Below are 25,808 nucleotides of genomic sequence, written 5' to 3' on the forward strand. Positions count from 1 at the left end.
TTTAAGGATATCCATGAAATCGTGCACGCCAAACCACAAGGCGCAAAGGCTTTATGCGTCGAAAGAAGGTGCGCCACTAGTGGATATGAGCTTTGTATAAAAAGAGACATCAAATTTATTAATATAAAAGGGAAGGAACGCGCATCCCTTAATTTTATAAAGGAAATTTTGTAAAGAGAAATTGTATTAAGTAATTTTTTATCAGAAAGGTTATTTTTTATTGTATAATATAAAAGGATAGAGACTGTAGTTTTTTATAGAGGTTTCTTTACATTTTGGAATGTACTTAAATCCTATATATGTATCAGTACGTGTATTTATGTGATTGATTAAGCATAGAAAGGAAGGGATTATTTAGTGAAAAAAAAGCAGAAGATTGATTTTTAGGATTGAAAAAAAGAGATTATAATAATTGAAAATATAATAATATTTGCGAGCCAGGAATTGGGTATTACGATTTGTAAAAGTGAAATATTCTATTTTAAAATATATTTGAACATATATTTTTTAAAAGAAAAATGCAATTACTCAGTACGAATGGGACATTTTCGAAATGGTCTACATCATGGGATGAAGGATGGTTTACAGCATCATCAAAGTTTGAACATCCCTGGATGGATGTTCGAGAAGAACAAGCTCGAGATATTTTAAATGAGCCTTTGAAACATTCATATGGTTCTCAAATAAGTTCAAGTAGCTCGAGTGATGTATTATTTGAGGAACCTTTTTGTTTAATTGAGTCAAAACAGCGTTCAAAAGTATTACCATTAGAAGGAGTATCACCTTGGTTTGAATATGATTCATATAGTTCAGAATCTATTAATCCAAGAGATGTATTTTCTTCACATATACCGGATGGAGTGAATAATTTAACATGCAAAACATCTATATATAATGAAAATGCTATGGGTGCTTTGATGGCATCGCCTTTTTCGAATTTATCTAAAGGGATAAATATTTTTACACAGTGTAAATATCCAGCTAAGCATCAGGAGTTGCAGACGAATAATACAGATTCATTGTTGCAAAAATGTTTCTGCAATGACACAAATGAACCTAGTTTGGATGCTGTGCATTCGAAAAAAAGCCCGGAATCATCTATTAAAACGGGTTTGTATAAAACAGAGTTGTGTCGAAATTGGGAAGAAAATGGAGAATGCCGGTATTAAGAAATATTCATATTTAAATCGCACTAATTAATTAAAGATATGGTCTTAAATGTCAATTTGCTCATGGATATTCTGAGCTTCGTAATTTACTTCGACACCCTAAATATAAAACGTCTCCATGTAAGACATTTATGGAAGTAAACATTCACGAATTTTTTTTATACACATTTCTAATATTTCTTTTAAGATTGGTTCTTGTCCATATGGTCAACGGTGTTGTTTTTCTCATGTTAAGGAGTTTATAAAACCAAAAAAAGCAGATCTATCACAATCATTTGAGAAGACTTCTTCATCTCAATCATCTTTACTTTTTCCACAATTATCTAATGCTTCGAATCTTAAGAAACATAATGAGAAATCACTTAATTTAAAACCATTACAAATAGCTTCTGATAGCCATATATCCGGATTTACTCATTTGTTTAATGATATTACTTTATTGGACGAAATATCTCCATTTGTTCTTGATTAGTTTTCTTTTCCATCTTTTCTATTCACTAGATATTATTTTTTTTTGATACCCTTTATTTATAATTCACATTTCAATCATTTATTCACTTATTCCTCATTATAAATCCTTAGTTCTTTTTGTTTATCATATTTATCTTTGTATATAATTTTTTATCTCTTTAAATGCATATTTTATATAATAATCATTAATTTTTTTTAAATTTTTTTCTTAATATGTATCTTATTGAATATCAATATTAAATATATTTTCAAATAAAATGGCTTTTAAAGGGAATCAAAATTTATTTTAAAAACTTTAACTCGGGTAAACCCGTTAATACGTTAAATGGTCCAAAGAAAACGTCACGATTTTAAGAACTTGATTCAATGGTGAAGAATCAAGATGATTCTGACTGTGAAACGCCTAATGAGGATGATGATGTTTTAGAAAGGCTTCTTTTTTTGTCTGGATCGTTTAAACAGCGTAATATTTATTTAATTAAAAAAAAACTTGAGATATGGATTGAAGAAGGTGGATAAATAGATTTTTTTTTCATAAAAAACTAAATATTTTGAGTGGATGATATTTTTAAATTTTCATTGATTTTAAATTGTTTATTTAAGGCGGGTAAATTTTGTTATAATAAGTCGATTCAGCTTTGTATACAATATGTTCTTTTAAAATTATATGAAAAAGATAAAGAACAATGTCTAGTAAAGTTTATTGAAATGCTTAATCAAGAAACAGCAGGGATGCTTTCTAGAAGTGTTTCACCGCATCCCATTTTTATTCTTCTTAAGTGGGTAAACAAATTCATTATTAATATATTGGTGAATATAACTTTAATTCAAAAATATCTTCCAGAGCTTGTTTCCAACCAAGCTATTTTGCTTAATCTGTTTTTATCTTCATTAGTTAAAGCTCGTGCTAAATCTAGTGCTTTACGATCTGTTGAAGGAACATTGAGAAGTACAATTATCAAAACATTAAATGAAAATGCATTTTTATGTTTAAATATTTATATAGAGGAGCTTATAAAAGATACAAAGATAGGATTTTGCATGAAAAATACTGTTTTATTTGGCATGATTGCAAAAATCACTTCTCATTCACAATTCAATGAAAAAAGTGTTCTTATGGAAAAAAAGGATGAAATTATTAATTATTATATAAACAATATTATTAAATCACGGGTATTACTTCCTAATAGAATTATTGTATAGATAATCTTTTTATGCTTTTCTTAATGACTGAATTAGACTGGAATGAATGATTTTTTTGTTTATTTTATTACTTTTGAAGATTTTAAATTCAAAATTGCATCTCATCTTGAAAAAGCGTTATTAAGAACTCCAGAAATCACTCTTAATGGTTGTATTTTCTAATATATATATATATATTATTTTATTTATCAACTAACTAGGAATTTTAAAAGAATTACTTCAATCATTGCCATTAAGTATTAAAATAGATGAAATTATTTATGAAAAATTTCTTATACCAATTTTAAATTCATTAAAATCAATGGATTCTAATATTAGCGAAAATGCTTTACAGACTTTTGAAGGGATAATTCAAAGATGCAATGATCAGGATAAAATTCATCAGACAATGGAAAAAATTATTCTTGAATTAAATTCAGGTTGAATTTAAAATGTATACTCTTTTATTAATTTTAATATTTATTTATAGGATTTCTATTTTCTCTTGAACATAAACTTTTGTTTATCAGATCTTTAGCATGTCTTCCAAAGTCACTTGAGTTATCTAATTCCGTTCTATCATTCTTATCAACTCATATTCATAAAAAAGCGAATGAAAACATATCTGTTGCATTAATTAAATGTTTTTTTTCTCATTTCACATATATTATTAGTACAACTTATGAGTTTTCTGATGAATATATAGAGTTAATTAAGGAAGGATTTTTAGAAAGCATGGAAAACATAAGAAGAACATGGTTTAATGAATTTGGTAATATTATATGGGATTATAGATATAATCCTAATAAACAAGTAATATATTTGATCAAAAAGCTATTGAATTTATTAGTAAAAATATATGAAGATATACTGATTAATCCTTTGCAAAGCATTCAAAGTGGAACTATAATTGATGGATATGTATGTACAATAGTTTTTTTTTAATATTATCTATAACTGGAAAGATAAAAATATTGGTATATTTAATTTTAGAAGATTTTTCTAACTTATTAAATATTATAGATCTATCGTCTATAAAATTTTTAGTCTAGAAAGAGATTTATTCTCTTTTGAGAATAACCTTTATTTTATCTTATGGGAAAAAAATTATACTAAAAGCTCTCATAAAGATGAAAAAATATGGCTTATACGTTCTCTTGAAACAATAGGGGAATATATTTCGGAAGAACAGTTTGAAAAAATAGGATTTTTATGGGCTCAAGCATCATTCTCACTATTATTATCAAATATATCACATGATCATTCGATTGTTTCTACAATATGTAGTATGATAAAACGTTGCTATTTAAAGTCTAGGGAATTAGTTTTAGATATTTTTTTATCTGAAATATGGAAATATATTAAACTAGTAAAGTTTTTGAAATTTAGTTTATTTTTAATAATTATTTTATAGTTAGAATCATCACATATTTCTGCATATAAAGATCTTACGATACTTGATGCTATCTTTTATATCATTAATTCAGTTTCACCTAGCGATTATGAATTTTTGTCGCAAAAAGATAAAGAAAGCTTCGAAAAACAACTAATAAGAACAATTGTATTGTATCATCATTCATTATTAAGTTTATACTTCTTAAGTTATAAAAATATAGCTAATTATTTAAGAAGATAAATTGAATTGGGTTAAATTATGCAAAAGAAATAAAATGGATCCATCTGTATTGGTAACTACTCATGCTTTAGAATTTGTTAATACTATTGATTATTTTCTTCGAATCAATATTGAGAATAAGGTATATTTATTTAATAAATAGATATATTTTAATTTAAATTTTAGAGCAATTTAACATTATTGGCTATTCAATCATCCATATCTACTTTAACATCTTTGGATCAAGTAGTAATTGTTCCTTTATTTGTAGAAGTATTTTTGAAATATCTTTCTGATTTGGAACTTGAAAGCATTTCTGAAAAAGACATTTCTATATTAAAGGATAAAATAGATGAAAAAATAGAAGAAAGTATTTTTCTATAAATATTTATTTTAAAACTGATTATAATAAATTCTAGTAATTTGTGAAACTAATTCTATTAACTTTGACACTAAAAAAAAATATATATTATAAGGACAAATTAAATAAAAGCAGAAATAAATTGAATAAGAATAATGAAACATTTTTGAAAAAGCAAATTGAAGAAGAAGCTATTAGATCCAAAATTTTAAATTTGAAATTACGGCTTATTTCTGGACTTACTGTGATTCAGGGACTTGCATTAGCTATTCAAAAAAGTAGAGATTTATGGTACTCTTATGCCATTAATGTTTTATTGTCAAAAAGTCTATTGGAAAAGGGCTTATTAATTGCCTACGAATCTATAGTTCAAACATATTTAGTAATATTAAAAAAGAAATTTTAATATAATGACCAATCTTAGAATTGTGCTAAGTGCACATCTTTGAAAGATATTAATACGATGATTGGAATTGCAATGCTACGTATACTTAATGTTGATTACATACATTCTGATTTTGTTGAGGAGCCTTTGAAGGGTTTATATGAATTATGACATTAGTAATCATCTTACAAATAATAGAACTAGTAATGAAATTGCTACTTCGATTGGATTCTTTGACAAAACAATGCCCTATTGATAAAATATCTTTTATTTATGTATCTCCATTTTTAATTCAAGTAATAAAAAACAATGGAATAGGGACTAATAACTTTAACGAATCAGATAAACAAGTTATGTTAGCTGTTAATATACTCTCTTTTCATATAGATTTTTGTACTGAATTTATATCTTCTTTTAGAAATTTGACTGATATTTCTAGATAAATTCTTTATTTCAAGACTTGAAATTATTCAAGCACTTTTAAATGTTTTGTATCATTTTCCGAATCAATTTAATCATGCCAAGGATTGTCTTATTCTATTATCTAAAGTTATAAAGGATAATATAACAAAAGAGGAAATAATGGAGCTTATAAAAGGTTCTCTTTCTTCTAATTTTCAAATTCGTAATACAGTTCTTCAAACTATAGAGGTTTTTTATTTTTTTAAAACTTTATGGAATTATTTTAAATTTAATTTTAGCCATTAGACTTATCACAATGTGATTTTTTTTATGAGTTATACCTTGCAGCTCATGATAAAAATGAGATAAATTCCTCTTTGTCCTTAGCAATTATTAAAAAAAACAGTTTTTTGATATCTCGTGATGCAAAGGATATTCTTATAAATTATCTATGTAAATAAATGTAAAAATATTATTTTCTTGATTTTAATTATTATAGGTAATGATCAATACTATATTAGAGAATGTGCTTCTAAAGCGATTTCTTCATATGTTAAAAATTATATTCAAGATGTAGAAGAAGTGATTTTAATATTAGTTAATCTTTATGAAGAAAAGGTAATAATATTTATAAGTTCTATGTTTTATATTAATATTATAGTCTAAATTACAGTCATTAGAATATGATGAGTATGGAATTCCTATTTCAAGGACATTAAATAGACGAGATGCATGGGAAACTAGAAGCGCTATAGCTTCATCTTTCTTTTATTTAATACCTTATTTCACATTAACTATAGTTCCTTTTTTTTTAGAGTTCTTACTTGGAATGCCTAATAAACATGTTCCTTTAAAGGATAATTCTCCAGAAGTACGAGAAAAAATGCTAAAAAATGGTTTAAGCATCATTTCATATTATGGTGATTTTCATGTCGAAAACCTCTTTAAAATTCTTGATAATCATTTAACATCTTCAGATGGACTTTTGGAAAGTTATATCGATGAGGGTGTAATTATACTTTATGCTGCAATAACAAGTCATTTAAAGATGGATGATAGAAGAGTTCCTATAGCAATAGGAAAACTTATGAATATGCTTAGAAGTCCATCAGAAAATATTCAAATAGCTATTGCTGAATCTTTTTCTTCATTAATTAAATTTTCTTTGGAAAAGGTTCCTAATTACATAGAAAGATTGAAAGAAGAATTATTTACATCTGGAAAATATGCTGAAAGAAAAGGAGCTGCTTATGGTTTAGCAGGTATTATTGTTTTTGATTAAGATTAGTTAATTTTATTGTTTTTTAGGAGTTATTAAAGGCGGTGGCATAGAATTGCTTGAAAAATATGAGATTATAGAAACACTTAAAAATGCAATTACTAATAAAAAGGATCATAAATATAGACAAGGCGCACTTTTTGCAATTGAATCGTTTTCGCAAATTCTTGAACAGGCTTTTGAATCTTATATTATTGAGATGATTCCTTATTTATTAACTACTTTTGGAGATCCCGTTGTAGATATCAGAGAGAGTACTGCTGATACAGCAAAAACGATTATGGGTAAAGTTAGTGAACATGGTGTGAAATCAATATTACCATCATTACTCTTGGGACTGGAGGAAAATAATTGGCGTTCTAAAAAAGGCTCAATTGATTTTCTTAGTTCTATGGCGTATTGTTCACCTTATCAGTTATCTTCTTCTTTGCCTATAATTATACCTCGTTTAACTGAAATGATTAATGATTCTCACTTACAGGTGCGTTCGGCTGCAAATGATAGTCTTTTGAAATTTAGTAAAATAATTAATAATCCTGAAATTCAAAAATTGGTTCCTACCTTATTAAAATCATTAAGCAATCCAAATGAACATACAGAGTCTGCTCTTGATTTACTGCATGAATTTTCATTTACAAGTTCTATTGATTCTACTTTACTTGCTATAGTATAATATATATATATATATATACGTATTTAATATGAAATAGATTATGCCGGTTTTAGAACAAGGACTAAAAGAACGTTCTGCAACTTCAAGAAAAAAGGCAGTTAAAATTATAGAAAAAATCTCTTCTTTAATAGAAACAAGTGATTTTATTCCATATCTTGATACTATACTTCTAAGTTTACGAAAAATCCTTATAGACCCGGTTCCTGCAACTAGGGAAACATCAGCAAAAGCCTTGGGAACATTAGTGAAAAATTTAGGAGGTGCTAATTTTCCTCATCTAATACCTGATTTGTTATCAACATTAAAAAAAGATATTAGTTCAATAGAACGTCATGGTTCTTCTCAAGGAATTTCTGAAATACTTTCAGGCCTCAATATTCAATATTTAGAAAACATATTACCTCAAATTCTTGAAAATTCTTTAAGTTCTGTATCATATGTTAAAGAAGGGTATATTTCTTTATTCATTTATCTTCCTCGTGCCTTCGGACCAAGATTTCAGCCATACATAGGAAAAATTGTATCGCCGATTCTTTTAGGATTGGCAGATGATTCAGAATCTGTTCGTGATGTTTCATTATCTGCTGGAAAAGTTATTATTGATAATTATTCAACAAAAGCAGTGGATTTTCTTTTGCCTGAATTACAAAAAGAAATATTTAATGAAAATTGGAAAATTAGGCTGAGTTCTGTTCAATTGATAAGCAATCTTCTTTTTCATATTACTGGGATATCCGGCAAAGTTCATTTAGAAGAAAATATTAATGCTTCTCAACATTACAAGAATTTTCTTTTAGATATTTTAGGTCAAGAAAAGAGAGATAGTATTTTGGCTTCTCTTTATATTTTGAGGCAAGATTCTATTGAACAGGTTCGTTCTTTTGTTTTAAATATTTGGAAAGCATTAGTTATAAATACTTCTAAAACAGTGAAAGAGATTTTGCCAGTTATAATTAACATGATTATTCAATGTCCTAATACTTTAAATAAAGCACGAGATTCAATGTTTATAAAAACTCTTGGAGATTTAGTAAAAAAATTAGAAGATGTTATATCTTCTATGTTATTACCACTTCAAGAGAGTATAACTCGTAGCGAACCTATTACAAAAGTCAGACTAAGTATTGCTTTGACAGAAATTATTCAAAATTCAAATATCGAATCATTAGAACCATATAAAAATGGTCTAATTAAAACTATACATCATTGTCTTATGGATATTAAAGATGTTAGGAAAAGTGCTGCACTGATGTTTAGTGCTATGTATGAACTTTATGGGAATATCGTTATTAATCAAATTTTACCAAATCTTCTTAATTCACTTCATTCAAATAAAAATTCAAAAAATGCACTGGAAGCTTTAAAAGAACTTATTTATGTGCGTCCTCAAAATATTTTACCAATATTAATACCAAAAATTACAAAAGTTCCTGTTTCAGATGTAAATGCAAAGATTATTAGTTCTTTTGCGCAGGTTCATTGTCCTAGTTTTAAATACTATTTTTCAACAATAATTAATGCTTTAGTGGATACATTAATATTTGACATTGACGTAGAAATAGAAATAGAGGTTAAAAATGCAATAGATAGTGTTTTGCTTTCAGTCTATGATCCAGAAGGTATGAATATATTAATTCCAATAATGCTTGAACTAGTAAAGGTATTTCTTTTTACTTTTTGTCCATCTTTTGATTTTTTGTTAGGATGAAAACTGGAAAAAACAAGTTTTAGCATGTCAACATTTGATTTATTTTTTTAAATTTACAAAGCAGGATTATTCTAGATATTTTGATGAATTTATTTATGTTTTTCTTTCACTTTTTGATGACGAGAATGATGAAGTAGTAAAATCAGCATGGGAAGCACAGAATGCTTTTACAGCCTCCTTAAAAAAAGTAGATATGGAAAATCTTATTGGACCTACACAAAAAGTACTTCATAATATTGGAATGGTGGGAACTGAATTAAAGGCATTTCAATTACCTAAAGGCATTAATGCTATTTTGCCTATATTTTTGCAAGGAATCATATTTGGAAATGCTGAAAAAAGAGAGTTGGCTGCTATAGGCATTTCCGATATTATTGAGCGTGCAAATTCTGATATGCTTAGTCCTTTTGTAATACAAATTACAGGACCTCTTATTAGAACAATAGGAGAATGGTATCCAATTCAAGTAAAATTGCCTGTTTTGCATACTCTCGAGCTTTTACTAAAAAAAGTGCCATTACTTTTAAGGCCTTTTTTACCTCAATTACAAAGAACTTTTTTAAGATGTCTTGCTGATCCAGTTTCTGATCAATTACGTTCAGAGGCTTCCTCTTTATTGGAAATTTTGGCTACATTTCAGCCTAGAATTGAACCATTAATTAATGAACTTGTTAATGGATCAAATAATCTACACAGTGGTGTTAAATTGATTATGATCAAGTCACTTTTTAATATCATATCAAAATCCGATTTTTGTATTAACGATTCATTAAAAAACATATTATATACATTAGTTGAAAATAATATGAATATAAATGATTGTAAGTTAATAATTAATCCAATTGTTATATTGAGTTAATTAATTTAGTTCAAATACTTAGTTATATTGGAAGATTTTCTATGATTTTATTTAAATATTTTGATAAAAATAATGCTTTGGTCTTTCTTCGGTATACTGTTTTAATGTTTTGACATTTTTATTTAAATAGATAGTTCAAGAATTTTTGTTGCAGAGCATAATAATTATTCCATTCTTACACTCAATGCTATTTTAGTCGATTGTTCACAATATTTAATCGAATTAGATTGCTGTGCGCAAGCAGTTGATTCAATTATTAATGGTTGTTTGAATAATAAAGTTTGTTATATATATATATTGTTTAATATATATTAATTCATTCCAGCCGTATATAGCTAATAATTCATTTTTGGCGGCAGGAAAATTTTTATTAGACACTCGTTTTAATACTAATCTTAATTACACAAAATTAATTATAGAAACTTTGGTTAATTGTATCAAAAATCCGAAAATTACACCTGATGCTAATCGACTAATTTTAACTGTTATTTCTTGCATTAGCAAAAAATCTTATGATGTATGTATTTAATTACATTAACCTTTTTCTTACATTAACAGGTTATAAAATCTCATTTTAACCTTATTGTTCCTATTGTTTTTCAAAATGTTCATCATATTTCAACACCAATTCAGCTTGCTGCCGAATCTGCTTTTATTTCTTTATTCAAAATTACATCTTATGATCGTTCTTTTCTCAATAAATACATTGCTACTCTTGATTCTGCTCAGGCCAAATCTATAGCTGCTTATCATAAACGCATTATGACAAAAATTACAACTATAGAATTTCAAAATCATATAACATCATATTGTAATGATGCTTATCAAGAAATCATGGCCGTTGGATTGTCATTTACTTGTGATCTTTATTAGTTTATCCTGAATACTATCATTATCAACCCTAACCTAAACTCATGAATATTTTTTATCTCGGAATTTACTTTTTCTAGAGTTTATCAGGATGGTAAATTTAAAATCTCAGAAACGTTTAGCTGCAGCTGTTCTTGGGTGTGGCAAACGGAAGATCTGGATTGACCCTAATGAAATATCAGAAATTAGTAATGCTAATTCACGTATGTTTTTTTAAATATTGGATTTTTTTTATTCTTTTTTTTAGGCCAAAATATACGCAGATTAATTAAGGACGGTTTGATCATCCGTAAGCCTCCTGTCATTCATTCTCGTTTTCGTGTCCGTCTTTTGCATGCTTCTAAGAGTAAAGGTCGTCATATGGGACCAGGAAAACGTAAAGGAACAGCAAATGCACGTTGTAGTTCTAAATTTCAATGGCAATGTCGTTTGCGTGTACTTCGTCGTTTGCTGCGTAGATATAGAGATGATGGGAAGATTGATAAATGCTTGTATATTTAATTTTTTTTATTTATAAGAAAAAAATAATTTTATATTTATAGATATCATACGTTATACGCAAAGGCAAAGGGGAATCAGTTTAAGCACAAAAGGGCTTTGGTCGAATATATTCATCGTGAGAAAGTATGTTTTTTTTTTTATATGAAGAAAAAGTAAATTTTTTTTCTAGGCGGAAGCAGCACGATCTAATCTAATTCAACAACAAATGGAGGCTAGACGAGCTAAGGCAAAGGCTGCAAGGGAAAGACGTACTCTACGCATTATTGAAAAAAGAAACGAATTTCTTAAAGCTGATGAAAAATGATTTTTAATAAATTTTTTTTAAAATATTCAATTTTGAAATTATAAATTAGTATTTAAGAAAAATATATTATACATTTATATTATTATTTCAATTTGTATTAAGAAATTGTAAATTGAGAATTTATAGGTGTATGAAGGAGTTATAAAATGTAGTATAAATGAAAAAAATGCTTATAAAAGATATAAATGATTTAGCTTATAATATTATGTAAATGTTTAAAGTTAGTTAATTGTTAAATAAGCAAGACCTCGTCCTAACGTATTGTATTAAATGAAGATTTTGAAGAAATAAAAATTTACCTGATTTTCTTCTAATGTTGGATTAATTGTCCATGAATCAAGGCAATAAGGTTTTTTGATTGGAGTAGTTGAATTTTCTTTTATAAAAGATTTTTCATTAGTCCTAAAAGAATTTGTATCTTGTGTGTTTTTATATTTTTCTTTATAATATATATCATCGAAAATATGGTTTTCTGATAAGTTTGTATAATCTATGTCGATTTCTTCATTATTATGTATCGAAAATGCTTTTTCAGAGAAAGGTTCCACATGATCTATTTTTATTATAGGTGAACAATGCATCAAATCATAATGATCTGAAAATAACCATAAATGATTCAAGGCTGTTTTTGAAGTAAGTCTTTCTGTGTCATCAATTGCTAGCAACTTTATTATGAAATCTTCCAATAAAGGATTATTGCATTCTCTTAATCTATTTTTTAATAAATATGATGTGTTAATTTCTATATTATAATAATCATTTTTCCAAAATTTTGCATTTTTAAAACGAGGAGGATATTTTCCTAATAAGCGAGCTATTTCAATGGCTAATGAAGTTCTGGATGTCTCTACAGTGGATAAAAAAGGTCGAGAATTTTTTTTAAGTTCATCACTATCAAATAAAAGTTCAACTAAAATTAATCCAAGGGAAAAAATATCAATAGAAGGGCCAAATGGTAATCCTAATAAAACCTATTTTTTTTAAATAATGCAAAAATTCAGAAAAAAAAAGACTACGCGGATACCTCTGGTGCTCTATAATAAACTGATTGTAAATCGAAATCAACATAATATGCTTCTACTGCTTCCAAAGGAATAGCATTTCCAAAATCAATAATTTTTAGTTTTACCGATCTAGGATTATCTAAAAAATGTTCCACCTAGCCATAACCGTATTTCTATTTCTTACCTGAATAACAACGTAGAATATTTTCGGGTTTTAAATCTGCATGAATTATATTCGCTCTATTATGAAGAATATTAAGAGATATTAATATTTGTTTTGCAATTTTTCGAAGTGTTTTATGCCTTATATGACATGCTAAAGGTGAATGTAGAGGATCACCTGATGTAGAAAGATGCATGCATCTTCCAAGCTTTATAGGTAACGGATCTAGTGCTTCAAGTACCAAATGGAAGCATTCATTTTCGATAAACATTGAAAATGCCTTGATAATCGGGGGGTTGAAAGGTTGTAAATATGGTAATCGATGAATTCGCTTTAATAAACGATATTCCTAGTAATAGGATGTCAAAATCCAGTCGTATTTATGTCTGTCCTTATACTTGAAGTCCAAATTCTTCATATGTTTGGTTCATTTTTTTAATTACACGAAATGGCTGATCTGGACGTAACTTATCTACCGCTAATATACAACAAGAAAATGCACCCGCTCCAATAAATGATTTTAATTCATAGCGATCAATTAAAATATTCGTTTTTAGGGATTTTTCTTGTATAAATACTGATTCGAATGATTGATATTTTAAACTCTCATCAAATTTATCTATATAACTCAATTTAAGAATATGTCATATATTTATAGAAAATAATGTATTCCATACCTTCTGATATATTATTTTTGTAGTATTTCTTATTTTTAACTCGATTTTTGGCCAGCTTTTCCTGTTGACTAATATGTTTTTTAAACTTTTCTGTTAACCCTAATGTAAGCCGAACTACTGCCTGTTGACTGGTTTCAAAAGACATCTTAAGATTTCTAGTAAATATATCTATAATAATGTTAGTTTTCATTGGAATCCTTAATAAATTAACTTAAAAATAGCTTATCTCATATCTCTGGTTTTCTTGAGGTTCAATCGTAAAGATCGGCTCAATTTTAAAAGCTTATATATAGTGCTAAGAGATAACAATATGTATTGAATGATTTAAATATATAGTATTTTATTTTTTATAGAGTAGTTAAGTTAAAATCTAGATAGAAATATATCTAGAATGAAAAGTTGAAGTAAAATATTTAAAAATAAATGTAACAGATGATAATAATAAATTATTAAAAAAACAAAATATAATGTCTTTTTTTTATTGTAGAGCCATAAGACTTCCAATAAATGTCAAAATCTGTTAAGGAGTTATAAAAATAAAGTGGAAATTATTTAATTTACCAAACGTGAACGAACATCTACAATATCTTCCGGCTTTAAGAGTTAGAAAATAAAATATTAAGACAAGAAAACTGTTACCACAAGGAAAATAAGCGCGCCATATTTTCTAGCAATGGAAATAGCTAATTTTGCTGTTGAAAACATTAATTTATGTTGCATATAAAAAGAAAAAATACCATTTAAAAAAGCATCTTCATATGAAACTCCGGAAGTTACAAGATTATAATCGACATAATCACTTCTTAAGCCATTTAATACATCTAATAAAAATATGCCATTTCTCAAACAAGGATCTTTGAAATTTTTAATTGTACTAGTTTTGCCACCTTTTCGAGACATTTGGTTACACCATAAAACCATATCTGAATCAGTTATTTCTTTCCCATCCTTTGATAAGGAACTAAGAGTTTGTATGATATTTTGCCTCATCAGTTGCCAAACGAGAGCCAATGTTAATGTTTTCGATCCATCAACAATATCTGCACCTTGGATTCCTACAAGAGAATATCCACATCCTTTCCCCAGTTCAACTGCATAATTTGCATTTTCTACACATTTGAATCGTGAAAGTTCGATACCATCTTTAGGTTTAGAAACACGTCTCCAGTTCACTATTTTATTTTTAATATGAAAAATATATTTAAATTTTGTAAGGAATATCTACCGGAATTTTTTATGACTTTATCATAAGCTTGCAATAAAACTAATCCATTCTTTTTCAAAAAATTAATTAATAATAAAGTAAAAGATTTCTTACTTTTAAATCTTCAAATAAATCAACTACAACAGGATCTACGTCAAGACTATTTAGCCATAAAGTAAAAACTCTGGCTTCGCGTTCTCCTTCTGCGTCATAATCTTCAATTTTTGGGAATTCTTCTCCTAATGGTTCTAAACCAGGATAAGTATTAAATAAATGAGCAACGAAAGCAAGATTGAGTTTTGGGTTTCCAGAAACAAGAGCAGCAGGTGTTAGGTACTTTCTACAGCCTATTTTCTCAGCAGATTGTAAAATCTATAAATTAGAAAAATAAGATAATAAAATTTATTGATAAAATACCTCTTCTGCTCTTTTTAATAAATCCATTGTTTTTAAAGAATCTCTCGTGCATTCGTTCGGCTTTAGTTGGTTAAGAAGAATTATGTAATTCTCACCATCAGAGACATCTGAAGAAAAGTTTGTTACCCTTTATTATTATAAAAAAGTCAACGATCATGAAACAAATATACCTCCTATCCCATTTCGCAGTATTTAGATGAAAATTGAACCATCTTAAAAGAATCTGTTCAGGAGGAAGCCTTAAAAATTGTTCAAGTGTTTCATCTTCTTCAAGTAATCGATATAACTCAGGATGAAGTTTGATATCAATTTTACTAAGAAGTCCTTTACGAATGATTTGCCAAATAAGACCAAGAATCAGATGTTCTTGACCATTTAAAATAATATTTACTATATAAGTTTTAATATTCACCTTTTCCATCAATTAAATCCTGAGCGCCAATATTTACGACAGAACATCCAATAGCTTTAGCAGAATTAATAACAATATTGTTGTTTTCTGTCATCTGAAAATTATTGATAGGCCTCCCATGAGATGGCTTGTTAAGAACACGTTCATCTAAATTGTTTAAAATACTATACATAGATCAAAAAAAAACATTTATTTTCTTACCGATTGTATCCATAACAGAATCATTGATAAGCTTTGAAAGAACAAGTCCATCCCTACATTCATCAAAAATCTGCATCGTATCTTCTCTATTTAATAATTAGACTCAATGATTTATAAAATCATAGAGAAAATAAAAAATATAAAAAAGAATTAAAAAATACTCAGTGTTTTCAACACCCAGTATAAGTTCAGAAATAAATATCTTTCAATTCATTTCATATTCTCTTTCTAAAAAAAAACTTACGGAAAAGGAAGTCGATCACGCATATCTTCATCTTGTCCCAATACTAAATTAATATGTCGTGTGAATTCTTTCCGTTCATCCTCATTAATTGTATGTGTTACATTTGCTGATGATCCTTGAACTGTGATTCGATTCTTATTTACTTCAAAAGCACCTCGATTACGTCCTTCACGTAATTTTGTCACTAACTATTTCTCTTCTTTAAAAATTGATAAATAATAAAACTCCCCACACTTTCCTCAATATAATCCTCAACTTCAACTCTTCCACTACTATCTAAATGACATTCTTTTAAAGTCGCCCGGACCTCATCATAAGATTTGCGTTCCCCATAATATTCAACTGCCTTAACAATAGTATGTTTATCCACATAACCTTTCCCATCAATATCAAGTTTTCTTAGATTATTTTAGTCTTATAATCCCTTTTTGTTCTAATTATTTATATTTTCTTACTTAAAATCATTTATTAATCCAAAAAGGTTTTCTTGAGAAAGATTTGGGAATTTAAACTAAAAAAAGATATTAGATCAACCGGAAAAAGTTTTAGATGTTTTGAATGATTAAGATATTTTGTCTTTTTTTCCTTCTTTTCCTCTTGTTATCCTTTAAAAAAATAGATAAACTTCTTTTTAAAAAATTAAGATTATTTAAGAAAGAAAAAGGTTTATTCTTTATCTAATCTTATTAAAATAGTTTTTGTTATTACTTGAAGTTTTTCAATATTCATTTTTTTATTGAATATTAATAAAATAAATGATTTTGAGAAGCAAAACTCTTGTATTATAAGTAACGCTAAGGATTTTAGTTAGAAAAAAAAATATTTTTTAAAGAAAATGATTAAACAGAAGAATTAATAAAAGAATTTTTTATTTTATTTGAAAACAAGTGTATAATATCTTTTTTATTTTAATAAATAAAATATATTAATGAATATCGTTTCATCATAGTTTTGTAAAAAAAAATTAACAGCATTTTCCAGCAGCCTTTGTATTTTCCTTAGATGATGAAACAATAATTGTTTGTCCTTCAGTAGGCCGTGTTATTAATTCATTTGAATCAGTATTTTTTGTCGACATGGATTGATATACCTCTAAGTTGATTTAAATATATGAATTAGGAAAAAAGAAGGGTCTAACCATTAAGAATTGTCTGGAAAGCAACTTCAACATTTGTTGAATCAAGAGCTGATGTCTCAATAAAAGAAAGCTTGCATTCCGCTATTAAAATAATTATAAATAAATAAATAAATAAATAAAAATTACCAGCAAAATTTTTACCATCTTCTGTAGATACCGCTCGTAAATGTCTTAAATCGCTTTTATTTCCAACCAACATAATAACAATATTGGAATCAGCATGATCCGACAATTCTTTAAGCCATCTTTGAACACTATCGTAGCTTCCTTGTTTTGTAATATCATAAACTAATAAAGCACCTACTGCGCCTCTATAATATCTTTTATATATATATCAACTATGCTAGCTTTTTATTTTAAAGAAAATACGTACGCTGATGTTATTGCTCGATAACGCTCTTGACCAGCTATAAAAAAATATAAAAATATATACAACATAGTACATTTTTCAACCTGTATCCCATATTTGTGCTTTAATTGTTTTTCCGTCAACTTGTATACTTCTTGTAGCAAATTCTACACCAATAGTCGATTTTGATTCTAACTAAAAAAAATAAAATATACAAAATAGATGATTTCTGATACCAAAATGACATACATTAAACTCATTTCTTGTAAAACGACTTAATAAATTTGATTTTCCGACACCAGAATCTCCAATTAATACAACTTTAAAAAAATTATTTTTAATAAATGAAAAAAATAATTATAGGTTGCAATATATTATTGCAACTCAAAAAAGTTATTTGTACCTTTAAAAAGATAATCGTATTCATCCATTCTTATATTTTTGTTATTTTTTCTAACTTCTTTAATAAAATAACACAAATATCCTTCTTTTTTTTAGTAGAAAAAAGGATACAAAAATCTTTAGAGTCCTTAATTATTTTTTTCTAAATGATTTATTATTAAAATTTTTTAAAGTTTTTAAAATTATTTTTTTTTTCTTATTCTATCTTTTTTCAATTTTTAATAAAAAATGACTGCGGATCGGCATATTTTACAAATGGTTGATAGAGCCTTAAAAGAATGAAAAAAAAAACGTAGAAAATAAAAAAAATCTTGAATTAGATATATATACAGCAGATAAAATATAAAGCTTCAATGATTTTGTTTCTAATTGATATATAAAAAGCTGAGATAATATGTGAAATGAATGTAAAAATATTCAAAATGTGTTTGTTTTTGCCGTTAATCATTAATCTTTCATAAACTCGAGCAATTATTAATATTCAAGTCATCTAAAGAATAAATCAAAACAATACTAATGTTTTTTCATTTACGATGATTAGTTAATAGTCATAAATGAAAAAAAGAATTACACATAATCAGTCCTAGGTTAGAATTTTTATCATATCGCAGTCTTTGTTTTATAGATAATTTCAATGCGTATATTATCCAAAAAAATAATTTTTGTTCATATGTTATTAAGATGCTATTTTATCATAAAACCACAAACTTAGATATCAGATATCGAGAACAAGATGGCATCCATGGGTCTCCATGTTGTAAACGTTTTGATTTAGATCTGCATTGGTTTTATTTTTTTGAATCAATACTGGCATATATTCATGAATTGTTTTTCGACGTTTGTGCGGTTTTATCACATTAGAGAACATATTTGCTTTTATATCTGAGACATCTGATAAAAGCACTGAATTAAAACTCGATGAAGTAGACATGTCCTGTTCGATATATTTTCCATTGCTAAATTCATCTGTCTCATCTTCATTAGCGATCCTTTCCATATTTAAATGAATATCGCTATGATTATTTTGATGATTGTCTGATATATTTCTTAATGAAAGATATGCTTGATCGATAGATGCTGATCGAGATAACTGATTATCCAAACTTGCATCAACCATTTGATGATAAAAGCCCTTACATCGTGATGCTTCTTTCCATGTCTGAGGCGACCATGTTTTCATAAACATTGAAGGCTCTTTATTATGATCGATTGAATAATGTCTAGAGTTTAATACATCCTGCTGTCTCCATTGATTTATCCCTGTTGTAATAGGAAAATGTGCACTTGTTTGTCCTGGATCTATATCATTTAATGTAGAAGGCATATTCGTAGTATTTGGAAGATATAAATAAGTATCGTCTACAGATTGATAGCTATATGATGATTGTGAATTAATTGTTGATGCATCATCTGATGCTTGATACACAAGCCCTGGAATTGTCATTGATACACCTGAATTTGCATGAATCCCTTCTTTTTGTATATATTCATGTGAAACAGGGGATAATAAAGATGGGTTTTGAACCATTATTTCATGTAATGGTTGATTTTGTTGAGAAAGCATTTCTCGATATAAGGGCTGATGTTTAATATAGTCTTCTTCAGATGCTTGTTTCAATTCTTCTTGATCTAATGATACCGAAGAAGCAGATGCTCGTCTTTCTCTTGAAATTTCCCATAATGATCGTAAAATAGGAGTTTCGTAGGTCTGTTGAAAACGTTTTCCATGACATATTTTACTTCTTGGTTCTGAATATGAAAAAACATAATTCTGTGATGTTTCTTGAGATGAATGAACTGCTGAACGAAGAAAATATCCAGGTGGCGTCGTTACTGGGGTTACCGGAAGAGATTGTGTTACTGTAGATGCATTCATATATGTAGATGTATTAGTGGGCATTGTCCCTTCTTGAGACCACCTTCTATTCACTAAAATAGGAGCGGTATGAGGCGGCGTCATTTGTCTTTCTTTTAAACGTCTTGTAACACTTTGATTTCGGTTTCTTGATAATCGAAGCATTTGAAAATGTTGTGCTGCTGCCATTACAGCTGTTGTTCGTACATAATTAGTTGGATGATATAAAAATGCCTTAATATTTGTCACAAAAAGAGGATAAAGAAGATCCGTAATATGCTCTTTATTAGCAAATTCCAGAGCTCGTTCAAATGGAATCCTATTATATCCATAAATCCTTCATAAATAGAACAAAATTTCATTTTACCAGACGCCTTTAAGATGCATTGCACCCACTTTAACAACAGAGCGAACTTTCTCCCCCTTAAGAATACCATCCCGCTTGCCGCGACTCATGCCTGCAACGTTAAGAAGTTTCGTACCATTAATCATATCATTATCTACAAAAAAAATAAATTAGAAAACCATATATATATGAATAAAAAAATAACAAAATCCATATCAAGAATCATTTATTTCGCTTTATATGTAAAATGTATCGTTTTTGTTTGTTTTTTTCTTCGGAACAAATGATAATATTGAATAATTGACTCAATTTTATATATCAAAAATAATGTAATATGCCCTGAAACATATAGTATGTAAGGATAATCATATGCATTTGCTTTATAGAAAATCAACGCATATAACACACATAATTCGAATATATAACGCATATAGCTTACAAATTATAAAGCATACCTTCTCTACGTGCAACACAAACTGATTTAGCTTCTACTTGAAAACAAAGTGTTCCTTCATCTTCCCAAAATGTTGTTGTTACTCTTGGCTTTCCGCCAGGAGGGCATGTCTGACCCGTTGGATCAAATTCTGACAAATCTGCTTGCTCATTAGATTCACGTCCTGCTTCTGAAACTGTATATGCAAGTGTAGAGTTTTGAGAGGGTTGTTCGCCCTTCATCGGCTCGGCCGGCCGAGCCCTAGAGCGTTTTGGAAGAATTGGATCGTTCTGTTGGGTTAATAATATGCTAAATATTTAATCAAATGCGTCCAAGTAGGCCGTCTTGGAATCGTACGGCACACTGTTCTGCATTGATCTGATTTTAAGGACGCTTACATGAGCCATTCTTCTGATTTTCGGGGCTGAAACCTAAAAAGTAAACTCCGGTTAAAAAGGCAGGGGAAAGGTGTGAAAACCGCCCGTTAAGACGCCATTTGAAATGCCAGCAAGCACAGATCGTGCCGTAGCAAATGGTATATATATATATATATATATTATATGTAATAAAAAAAATAGATTTTGTATATTGAAAATATATTTTATATAAAAAATAAACAACAGGTGTGTTTTTATTCTATATAAATGTGTAATAGATGCTTTATTTTTTAAAAGAAATCATATTATAGATTACTTTTTTTCTATATTTTATTATTTTAAGTTATTTTTTTTACATAAAATCGCTATATAGTTTCGCGCTTAAAACTTGTATCGGCGCTACACCCGAGTTGTGAGGTGCCCAAGCAGTTTTCTATTCGGTATCTGTGAGGGGTAAGCTTTTTCTCTTGTGAATGCCCTAAAAGAGTCAGAGTAATGGCTTTTTAAATTTCAAGCCGTTATTTACACGGAAATGTATATTAACGTTCAAAGGATTATGAAATCATAAAGAGTAAGGGATTACGCGGGGTATTTTTTAGAAAAGATTTGTTTTCCGATGAATAATATATTTAATTGTTTTTTATTTACAATTTTTATTATATTTTTAATCTTTATTTAAAAGCTTTAAGACAATTTAAATTTTAAATATTATATGTTTATTAAGATAAATCTATTGTATAATATATACATATAATAGATATTTTATTTATTATTTTTATATATTTTTTTTTCATTGGAATCATTCAATACATCTTTATTCATATTTTTTAAGATTGCATCTACTTCTGGTAAAATTTTTATTAAATATTCAAATTGTTTCTGTGTTAATGACAGTCCTTTTTTTCCTGGTTTCATTTGCCCTGTCGCTGTTTCTTCATAATATTCTCTTAAATCTATTAATACTTGTCCTCTCCATCGGCTTATACTAAGTCGTCGTGTACGTCCCCCTAGCTTTATTACAATATATTAATAAATTTCTTTGAAACTTGGGTTTTATTATGTAAATTTTTCCTACCTCCCAATATGCTTGACCATTTATATCGTAGAAAGGTTCAGTAGAATGCGTATGTATACGTTTTTCTACATTTTTTTCTTCATTTTCATCCTCAACTCTCTCATGTTTACTCATTATTTAAAATTATTCTTTGCTTGAGTGTAGTAGATTGTTTTACTTGTAGGCACGTTTGCCAGGAATACGGACGAAGGTCGTTTAAGGACTTAATTAAAAACTTGATTAAGACGGTCAATGGATTCCTCAAATTTAGAGGAACATTTAAAAGCAATGGTATTAAGAAACATATATAGTTTATATTTTACTTATATGAAATATAGTTAACGGATGCTTTTAATGTATGTAATGAAATTGGTTAAAGTGTTATGTTTAAGATTTTATGAGTATATTTTATTCATTTATTGGGGTATATACATAAAAATAATGAGATGTCTAAAAATTTTGAGCGTATGCGCAGAAGCTTACAAGCGCATTGGGAAATATAAAATCTATAGACAAATGCTGTTTATAGATGAAAGTTAAATCTTTAATATGCAGTTTATATCTGAGCGCAATCACATTATAAAACATGTGTTTTTTATATACTTTTGTTTTATCTATTCATACTTTAATATCTTTTCTTGATATACTTATGTATTTTTTTATGAAATTTTGTTAACTTTTTTATTAGAAAGCACAGACGGCTGTCTTATTGGATTCTTCTAATAATATTAATGATGGTATTTTTTCTATTTTTCTTTTATTTTTAATGTGATTTTAGCTATTCATGCATATACACAAGCTTGTTCACTATTAAAAGAAGTTATTACGCAACTTCCAGAGGGTAAATATCAAGAACGTTTGCAAGTGATAGTAAGTTATGTTATTATTAAAATATTTAATTTTTATAATTTGATTCAGTATCGAACATACTTAGAACGAGTTCAGTTACTTGATGGACTTCATCATTCGGATTTAGATGATGCGGATGAATCAGTATTTGCAGATGCACAGACAACGGCATCATCTCCTGTAGGGTTTTTTCCAGAATCTTCACACTCTGAATCTTATGATAAATCAAATTCTTGTACTTCGGATTTATCAAAAAAATCATTTACAATGAATTATATTAAGCAGATTTCATTCTCTGATATTAATTTATTAAGTCCAATAAAGTATTTGTTAAAACCTATTAAAGAAATCATTTCTCCGCCACCGTCTTTTTCAGCATCTCCAATTCAGGCAGAGTCTGTCATTCCTTCGGATTCTAAGTCATTGGAACTTGTTAAAAACACGGATGATATAGAAACTGATGATAAAACTGTGGAAGAAAAGAAATCTGTTCCATCTGAGAAAGTCCCTGTTGAAAATGATTCTGATTTGGTTTCTAAACAGATATTTTCTTTGAATAGTACATTTGCTAATTGGTCGCCATTATTGGATGCTTCATGCATTTTTTCTCAAGCTGATGATTCGAAAAAACCTATTTTCCAATATGATTCAGCGGATTCTTTAATCTTTGAAGAGACTCATATAGCACCTTTTTTAAAAGTTTGTTCAGATCATGAATTGCAAAAAGAAAATCAACATACTGATATTTTTCAAGAAAATACTTCGAATGAAAAAAAAGATACTTTTATGTATCAAGATGATCGATCTTTTTCTGAAACTAAAAGGAAATTGTATTCTTTGTATAATAATTCTTGTGTTTCTTTGAATTATTCTGATAAATTATCTACAAATTTTTCGGATATATTGACAAATTCATCGGCACAAATATCTACTACAACATTAATTCCATCTAGTTCATCAAATAAAACAAGACATAGCGATATATATATGTCGTTCTTACATGATAATATACTCCCTAAAACTGCTTTGCTGGAAGTGGATCCTATACATATGCAAAAGCCTAAAGATTCTATCGAAAAAACATATTGGCTAATGAAAATTCTTCAGAAATTATTAATACCATTTATTATTAAGTCTGAAGGATCTTATATAACACCTCGACTTTTTATACCCAAAGATATATGGTATGTTAAAAATGTAAAATTAAAAGGAGAAGAAGAAAAAATTAAAGTCTGTGAATCTTTGATATTTACTCTCAATAAAATAAAGTCTCTTAAGCAAGATGATCTTCAATCATTAATTAGAGAATTGGTGTATTTGGATAATATGGTTGATATATTTCGTTTTTGGCTTTTAAAAAAATTCGGTACAGAAGTTGTAAATCCGAAAAAACGATATGGAATTGTAAGTTTATGCTTTTTTTTATATTTCTAAGAGTTTATAGATTAAATTTATTAGTAAATCTAAATTTTTGATAAAAACCCCTCCTCCCAATGAATTTAATACACATAAATTTGGAATTGTACAGTTTGATGGTCCTAGGAAATCATATTTGACCTCTATTTACCGTCTATTTGGATCTGCGCAAATTATTGGTAATAAATTTATATTGATTTACATTCATATTTTTTAATTTTTTTAGGACAAGTTTTAAATATATTTGATTTTCATGAATTACCACTTAAAGCTCAAGACAGCATTCATCAAATCTTAATAAATATCTCTGACTTTTTTGAAAATGTCGTATGTCATTTTGTACTTATCGATATAAATGTATTGCTTGATCATTTCATTAAACAATTGCTTTATGGAAATGACTATAATCCGATTATTGGCTCATATTAATCTTATATTTCTTTATATTCAATCATATCTTAATAGCTTTCTTTAAAAATATATTATTTTTTATAAACATTATATTTTCTTTTTAAATATTTACAATAAAATAATACAAGATTTTTATAAATATGATTTTATATGGCTCTTCATATAAATTTTCTTAAGTCTTTATATTTTTTCTCTCAATTAAACTGCTGAAAAATTATTATATTAAATTTCTTAGGGGTGTTTAAGAATGAACGTCTAAGCGTTAAAAAAAATTAAAAACCCTTTAAAATATTAATTTTTTCTTATGAAAAATGCAGGAAACTGTAGAATCTCCTTGTGATCAGTAAGTTGCTTCTCCGGTTAAAAAACCTGGAGGTTCTATTTAAATTTTCTAAAATTGTATTTGTAGATACGAATTGAAAAAAAAAGAAAAAACTTCAGAATTGATTGCTTCTTCTGCAGTATTACAAGAAGATGATGATGATCTTGAGGATGATTCAAGTGAAGATGAATTGGACGATGAAAATGATTTAGAGGTATTTTTTTCATGAAAAAATATATTAAGATATATTATGTGTTTATAGGAAATTGATGAAGGTATACTCAATACGGATATCTTTTGATGTCTTGTTTTCCTTTTTTTTCTTGAAAAGGGTTTTATTAAATAATTATTATTGAATTTTAAATATTCGGAAAATATTTTATTCGATTTTCAAAGCTTTTTTTGCTTTATAATCATATACTAATCTTTTATTTACTTAGAAGACGTTACAGAAGATGATATGGCTGAAATTGATCCTTCGAATATCATAGGTGCATCTCGAACACGTGGAAAAAGGGTGGATTATGTGAAAGATGTCATTTCTGACGATATACTTGAAGATGATGAAGAGGATACTGATTTTAATGTTCCCTTATAAAATTTATAGATTTCGGTTATTTTTGTTTTTTTTTTCTTTTATGACCAATATTTCTTCGATGGTTGAAGACATGTTTTTAGATAATTGGTTTAATTATATATATCAATTTTAGTATACATTCTGATAGGCTGAATAAGCGTGTTTAATAGGTTATTTT

At 27.5% G+C, this 25,808-nt stretch overlaps 11 protein-coding genes across 11 annotated transcripts; 5 read left to right on the plus strand and 6 right to left on the minus strand.

The window, feature by feature from the left end:
- Nucleotides 1-349: 349 nt before the first annotated feature.
- On the plus strand, nucleotides 350-1,705 carry PNEG_01914 (hypothetical protein). The gene is made up of 3 exons (XM_007875699.1): nucleotides 350-1,162; nucleotides 1,207-1,306; nucleotides 1,357-1,705. The coding sequence occupies exons 1-3, from the start codon at nucleotides 519-521 to the stop codon at nucleotides 1,639-1,641; spliced, it is 1,029 nt and encodes a 342-aa protein (XP_007873890.1). The 5' UTR covers nucleotides 350-518; the 3' UTR covers nucleotides 1,642-1,705.
- A 301-nt stretch (nucleotides 1,706-2,006) lies between these two features.
- On the plus strand, nucleotides 2,007-10,977 carry PNEG_01915 (hypothetical protein; the record flags this gene model as incomplete). The annotated part of the gene is made up of 23 exons (XM_007875700.1): nucleotides 2,007-2,151; nucleotides 2,197-2,837; nucleotides 2,880-2,991; nucleotides 3,044-3,262; nucleotides 3,313-3,743; nucleotides 3,898-4,191; nucleotides 4,237-4,408; nucleotides 4,452-4,579; nucleotides 4,624-4,807; nucleotides 4,984-5,180; nucleotides 5,223-5,337; nucleotides 5,382-5,576; nucleotides 5,623-5,834; nucleotides 5,885-6,038; nucleotides 6,085-6,203; nucleotides 6,247-6,847; nucleotides 6,894-7,531; nucleotides 7,575-9,197; nucleotides 9,241-10,066; nucleotides 10,114-10,195; nucleotides 10,239-10,383; nucleotides 10,430-10,621; nucleotides 10,663-10,977. The coding sequence occupies 23 exons, from the start codon at nucleotides 2,007-2,009 to the stop codon at nucleotides 10,975-10,977; spliced, it is 7,740 nt and encodes a 2,579-aa protein (XP_007873891.1).
- An 88-nt stretch (nucleotides 10,978-11,065) lies between these two features.
- On the plus strand, nucleotides 11,066-11,779 carry PNEG_01916 (hypothetical protein; the record flags this gene model as incomplete). Its single annotated transcript, XM_007875701.1, has 4 exons — nucleotides 11,066-11,177; nucleotides 11,222-11,465; nucleotides 11,517-11,598; nucleotides 11,645-11,779. 4 exons carry the CDS (start codon nucleotides 11,066-11,068, stop codon nucleotides 11,777-11,779), a joined length of 573 nt encoding a protein of 190 aa, XP_007873892.1.
- Nucleotides 11,780-12,011: 232 nt separating this feature from the next.
- On the minus strand, nucleotides 12,012-13,217 carry PNEG_01917 (hypothetical protein; the record flags this gene model as incomplete). Its single annotated transcript, XM_007875702.1, has 4 exons — nucleotides 12,012-12,032; nucleotides 12,079-12,750; nucleotides 12,804-12,922; nucleotides 12,968-13,217. The coding sequence occupies 4 exons, from the start codon at nucleotides 13,215-13,217 to the stop codon at nucleotides 12,012-12,014; spliced, it is 1,062 nt and encodes a 353-aa protein (XP_007873893.1).
- A 26-nt stretch (nucleotides 13,218-13,243) lies between these two features.
- On the minus strand, nucleotides 13,244-13,851 carry PNEG_01918 (hypothetical protein). The gene is made up of 3 exons (XM_007875703.1): nucleotides 13,835-13,851; nucleotides 13,624-13,791; nucleotides 13,244-13,565 (listed from the first exon to the last, which is right to left on the minus strand). Exons 2-3 carry the CDS (start codon nucleotides 13,766-13,768, stop codon nucleotides 13,339-13,341), a joined length of 372 nt encoding a protein of 123 aa, XP_007873894.1. The 5' UTR covers nucleotides 13,769-13,791; nucleotides 13,835-13,851; the 3' UTR covers nucleotides 13,244-13,338.
- Nucleotides 13,852-14,101: 250 nt separating this feature from the next.
- PNEG_01919 (hypothetical protein) lies at nucleotides 14,102-16,830 on the minus strand (the record flags this gene model as incomplete). Its single annotated transcript, XM_007875704.1, has 14 exons — nucleotides 14,102-14,140; nucleotides 14,185-14,217; nucleotides 14,263-14,315; nucleotides 14,361-14,795; nucleotides 14,849-14,897; nucleotides 14,942-15,199; nucleotides 15,245-15,371; nucleotides 15,415-15,610; nucleotides 15,657-15,803; nucleotides 15,858-15,943; nucleotides 16,102-16,285; nucleotides 16,336-16,499; nucleotides 16,557-16,612; nucleotides 16,810-16,830. 14 exons carry the CDS (start codon nucleotides 16,828-16,830, stop codon nucleotides 14,102-14,104), a joined length of 1,848 nt encoding a protein of 615 aa, XP_007873895.1.
- A 235-nt stretch (nucleotides 16,831-17,065) lies between these two features.
- PNEG_01920 (hypothetical protein) lies at nucleotides 17,066-18,019 on the minus strand (the record flags this gene model as incomplete). Its single annotated transcript, XM_007875705.1, has 7 exons — nucleotides 17,066-17,193; nucleotides 17,240-17,320; nucleotides 17,366-17,559; nucleotides 17,613-17,646; nucleotides 17,693-17,783; nucleotides 17,838-17,908; nucleotides 17,992-18,019. 7 exons carry the CDS (start codon nucleotides 18,017-18,019, stop codon nucleotides 17,066-17,068), a joined length of 627 nt encoding a protein of 208 aa, XP_007873896.1.
- Nucleotides 18,020-18,705: 686 nt separating this feature from the next.
- On the minus strand, nucleotides 18,706-21,031 carry PNEG_01921 (hypothetical protein; the record flags this gene model as incomplete). Its single annotated transcript, XM_007875706.1, has 4 exons — nucleotides 18,706-20,164; nucleotides 20,213-20,345; nucleotides 20,647-20,933; nucleotides 20,982-21,031. 4 exons carry the CDS (start codon nucleotides 21,029-21,031, stop codon nucleotides 18,706-18,708), a joined length of 1,929 nt encoding a protein of 642 aa, XP_007873897.1.
- Nucleotides 21,032-21,763: 732 nt separating this feature from the next.
- PNEG_01922 (hypothetical protein) lies at nucleotides 21,764-22,190 on the minus strand (the record flags this gene model as incomplete). Its single annotated transcript, XM_007875707.1, has 2 exons — nucleotides 21,764-22,012; nucleotides 22,077-22,190. The coding sequence occupies 2 exons, from the start codon at nucleotides 22,188-22,190 to the stop codon at nucleotides 21,764-21,766; spliced, it is 363 nt and encodes a 120-aa protein (XP_007873898.1).
- A 116-nt stretch (nucleotides 22,191-22,306) lies between these two features.
- On the plus strand, nucleotides 22,307-24,761 carry PNEG_01923 (hypothetical protein; the record flags this gene model as incomplete). The annotated part of the gene is made up of 7 exons (XM_007875708.1): nucleotides 22,307-22,346; nucleotides 22,394-22,411; nucleotides 22,744-22,792; nucleotides 22,834-22,925; nucleotides 22,974-24,308; nucleotides 24,349-24,499; nucleotides 24,547-24,761. Coding segments are annotated over 7 exons (1,888 nt in total), but the record flags the coding sequence as incomplete, so codon positions are not given.
- A 281-nt stretch (nucleotides 24,762-25,042) lies between these two features.
- Nucleotides 25,043-25,651, plus strand: PNEG_01924 (hypothetical protein; the record flags this gene model as incomplete). Its single annotated transcript, XM_007875709.1, has 4 exons — nucleotides 25,043-25,074; nucleotides 25,141-25,267; nucleotides 25,316-25,328; nucleotides 25,494-25,651. The coding sequence occupies 4 exons, from the start codon at nucleotides 25,043-25,045 to the stop codon at nucleotides 25,649-25,651; spliced, it is 330 nt and encodes a 109-aa protein (XP_007873900.1).
- Between the last annotated feature and the right edge of the window lie 157 nt (nucleotides 25,652-25,808).

Source organism: Pneumocystis murina, assembly GCF_000349005.2.
Source record: "Pneumocystis murina B123 chromosome Unknown supercont1.9, whole genome shotgun sequence".
In the NCBI taxonomy this organism is placed as follows: Eukaryota; Fungi; Ascomycota; class Pneumocystomycetes; order Pneumocystales; family Pneumocystaceae; genus Pneumocystis; species Pneumocystis murina.

Bases quoted from the DNA above. Each gene is read 5' to 3' on its own strand.
- PNEG_01918 (XM_007875703.1), bottom strand. From the start codon at position 13,768: ATGTCTTTTGAAACCAGTCAACAGGCAGTAGTTCGGCTTACATTAGGG. The intron at 13,566-13,623 runs GTATGGAATACA...TGAGTTATATAG, and splicing joins CAAAAATAATATATCAGAAG to ATAAATTTGATGAGAGTTTA.
- PNEG_01914 (XM_007875699.1), top strand. From the start codon at position 519: ATGCAATTACTCAGTACGAATGGGACATTTTCGAAATGGTCTACATCA. The intron at 1,163-1,206 runs GTATTAAGAAAT...AATTAATTAAAG, and splicing joins GAAGAAAATGGAGAATGCCG to ATATGGTCTTAAATGTCAAT. The intron at 1,307-1,356 runs GTAAACATTCAC...ATTTCTTTTAAG, and splicing joins CATGTAAGACATTTATGGAA to ATTGGTTCTTGTCCATATGG.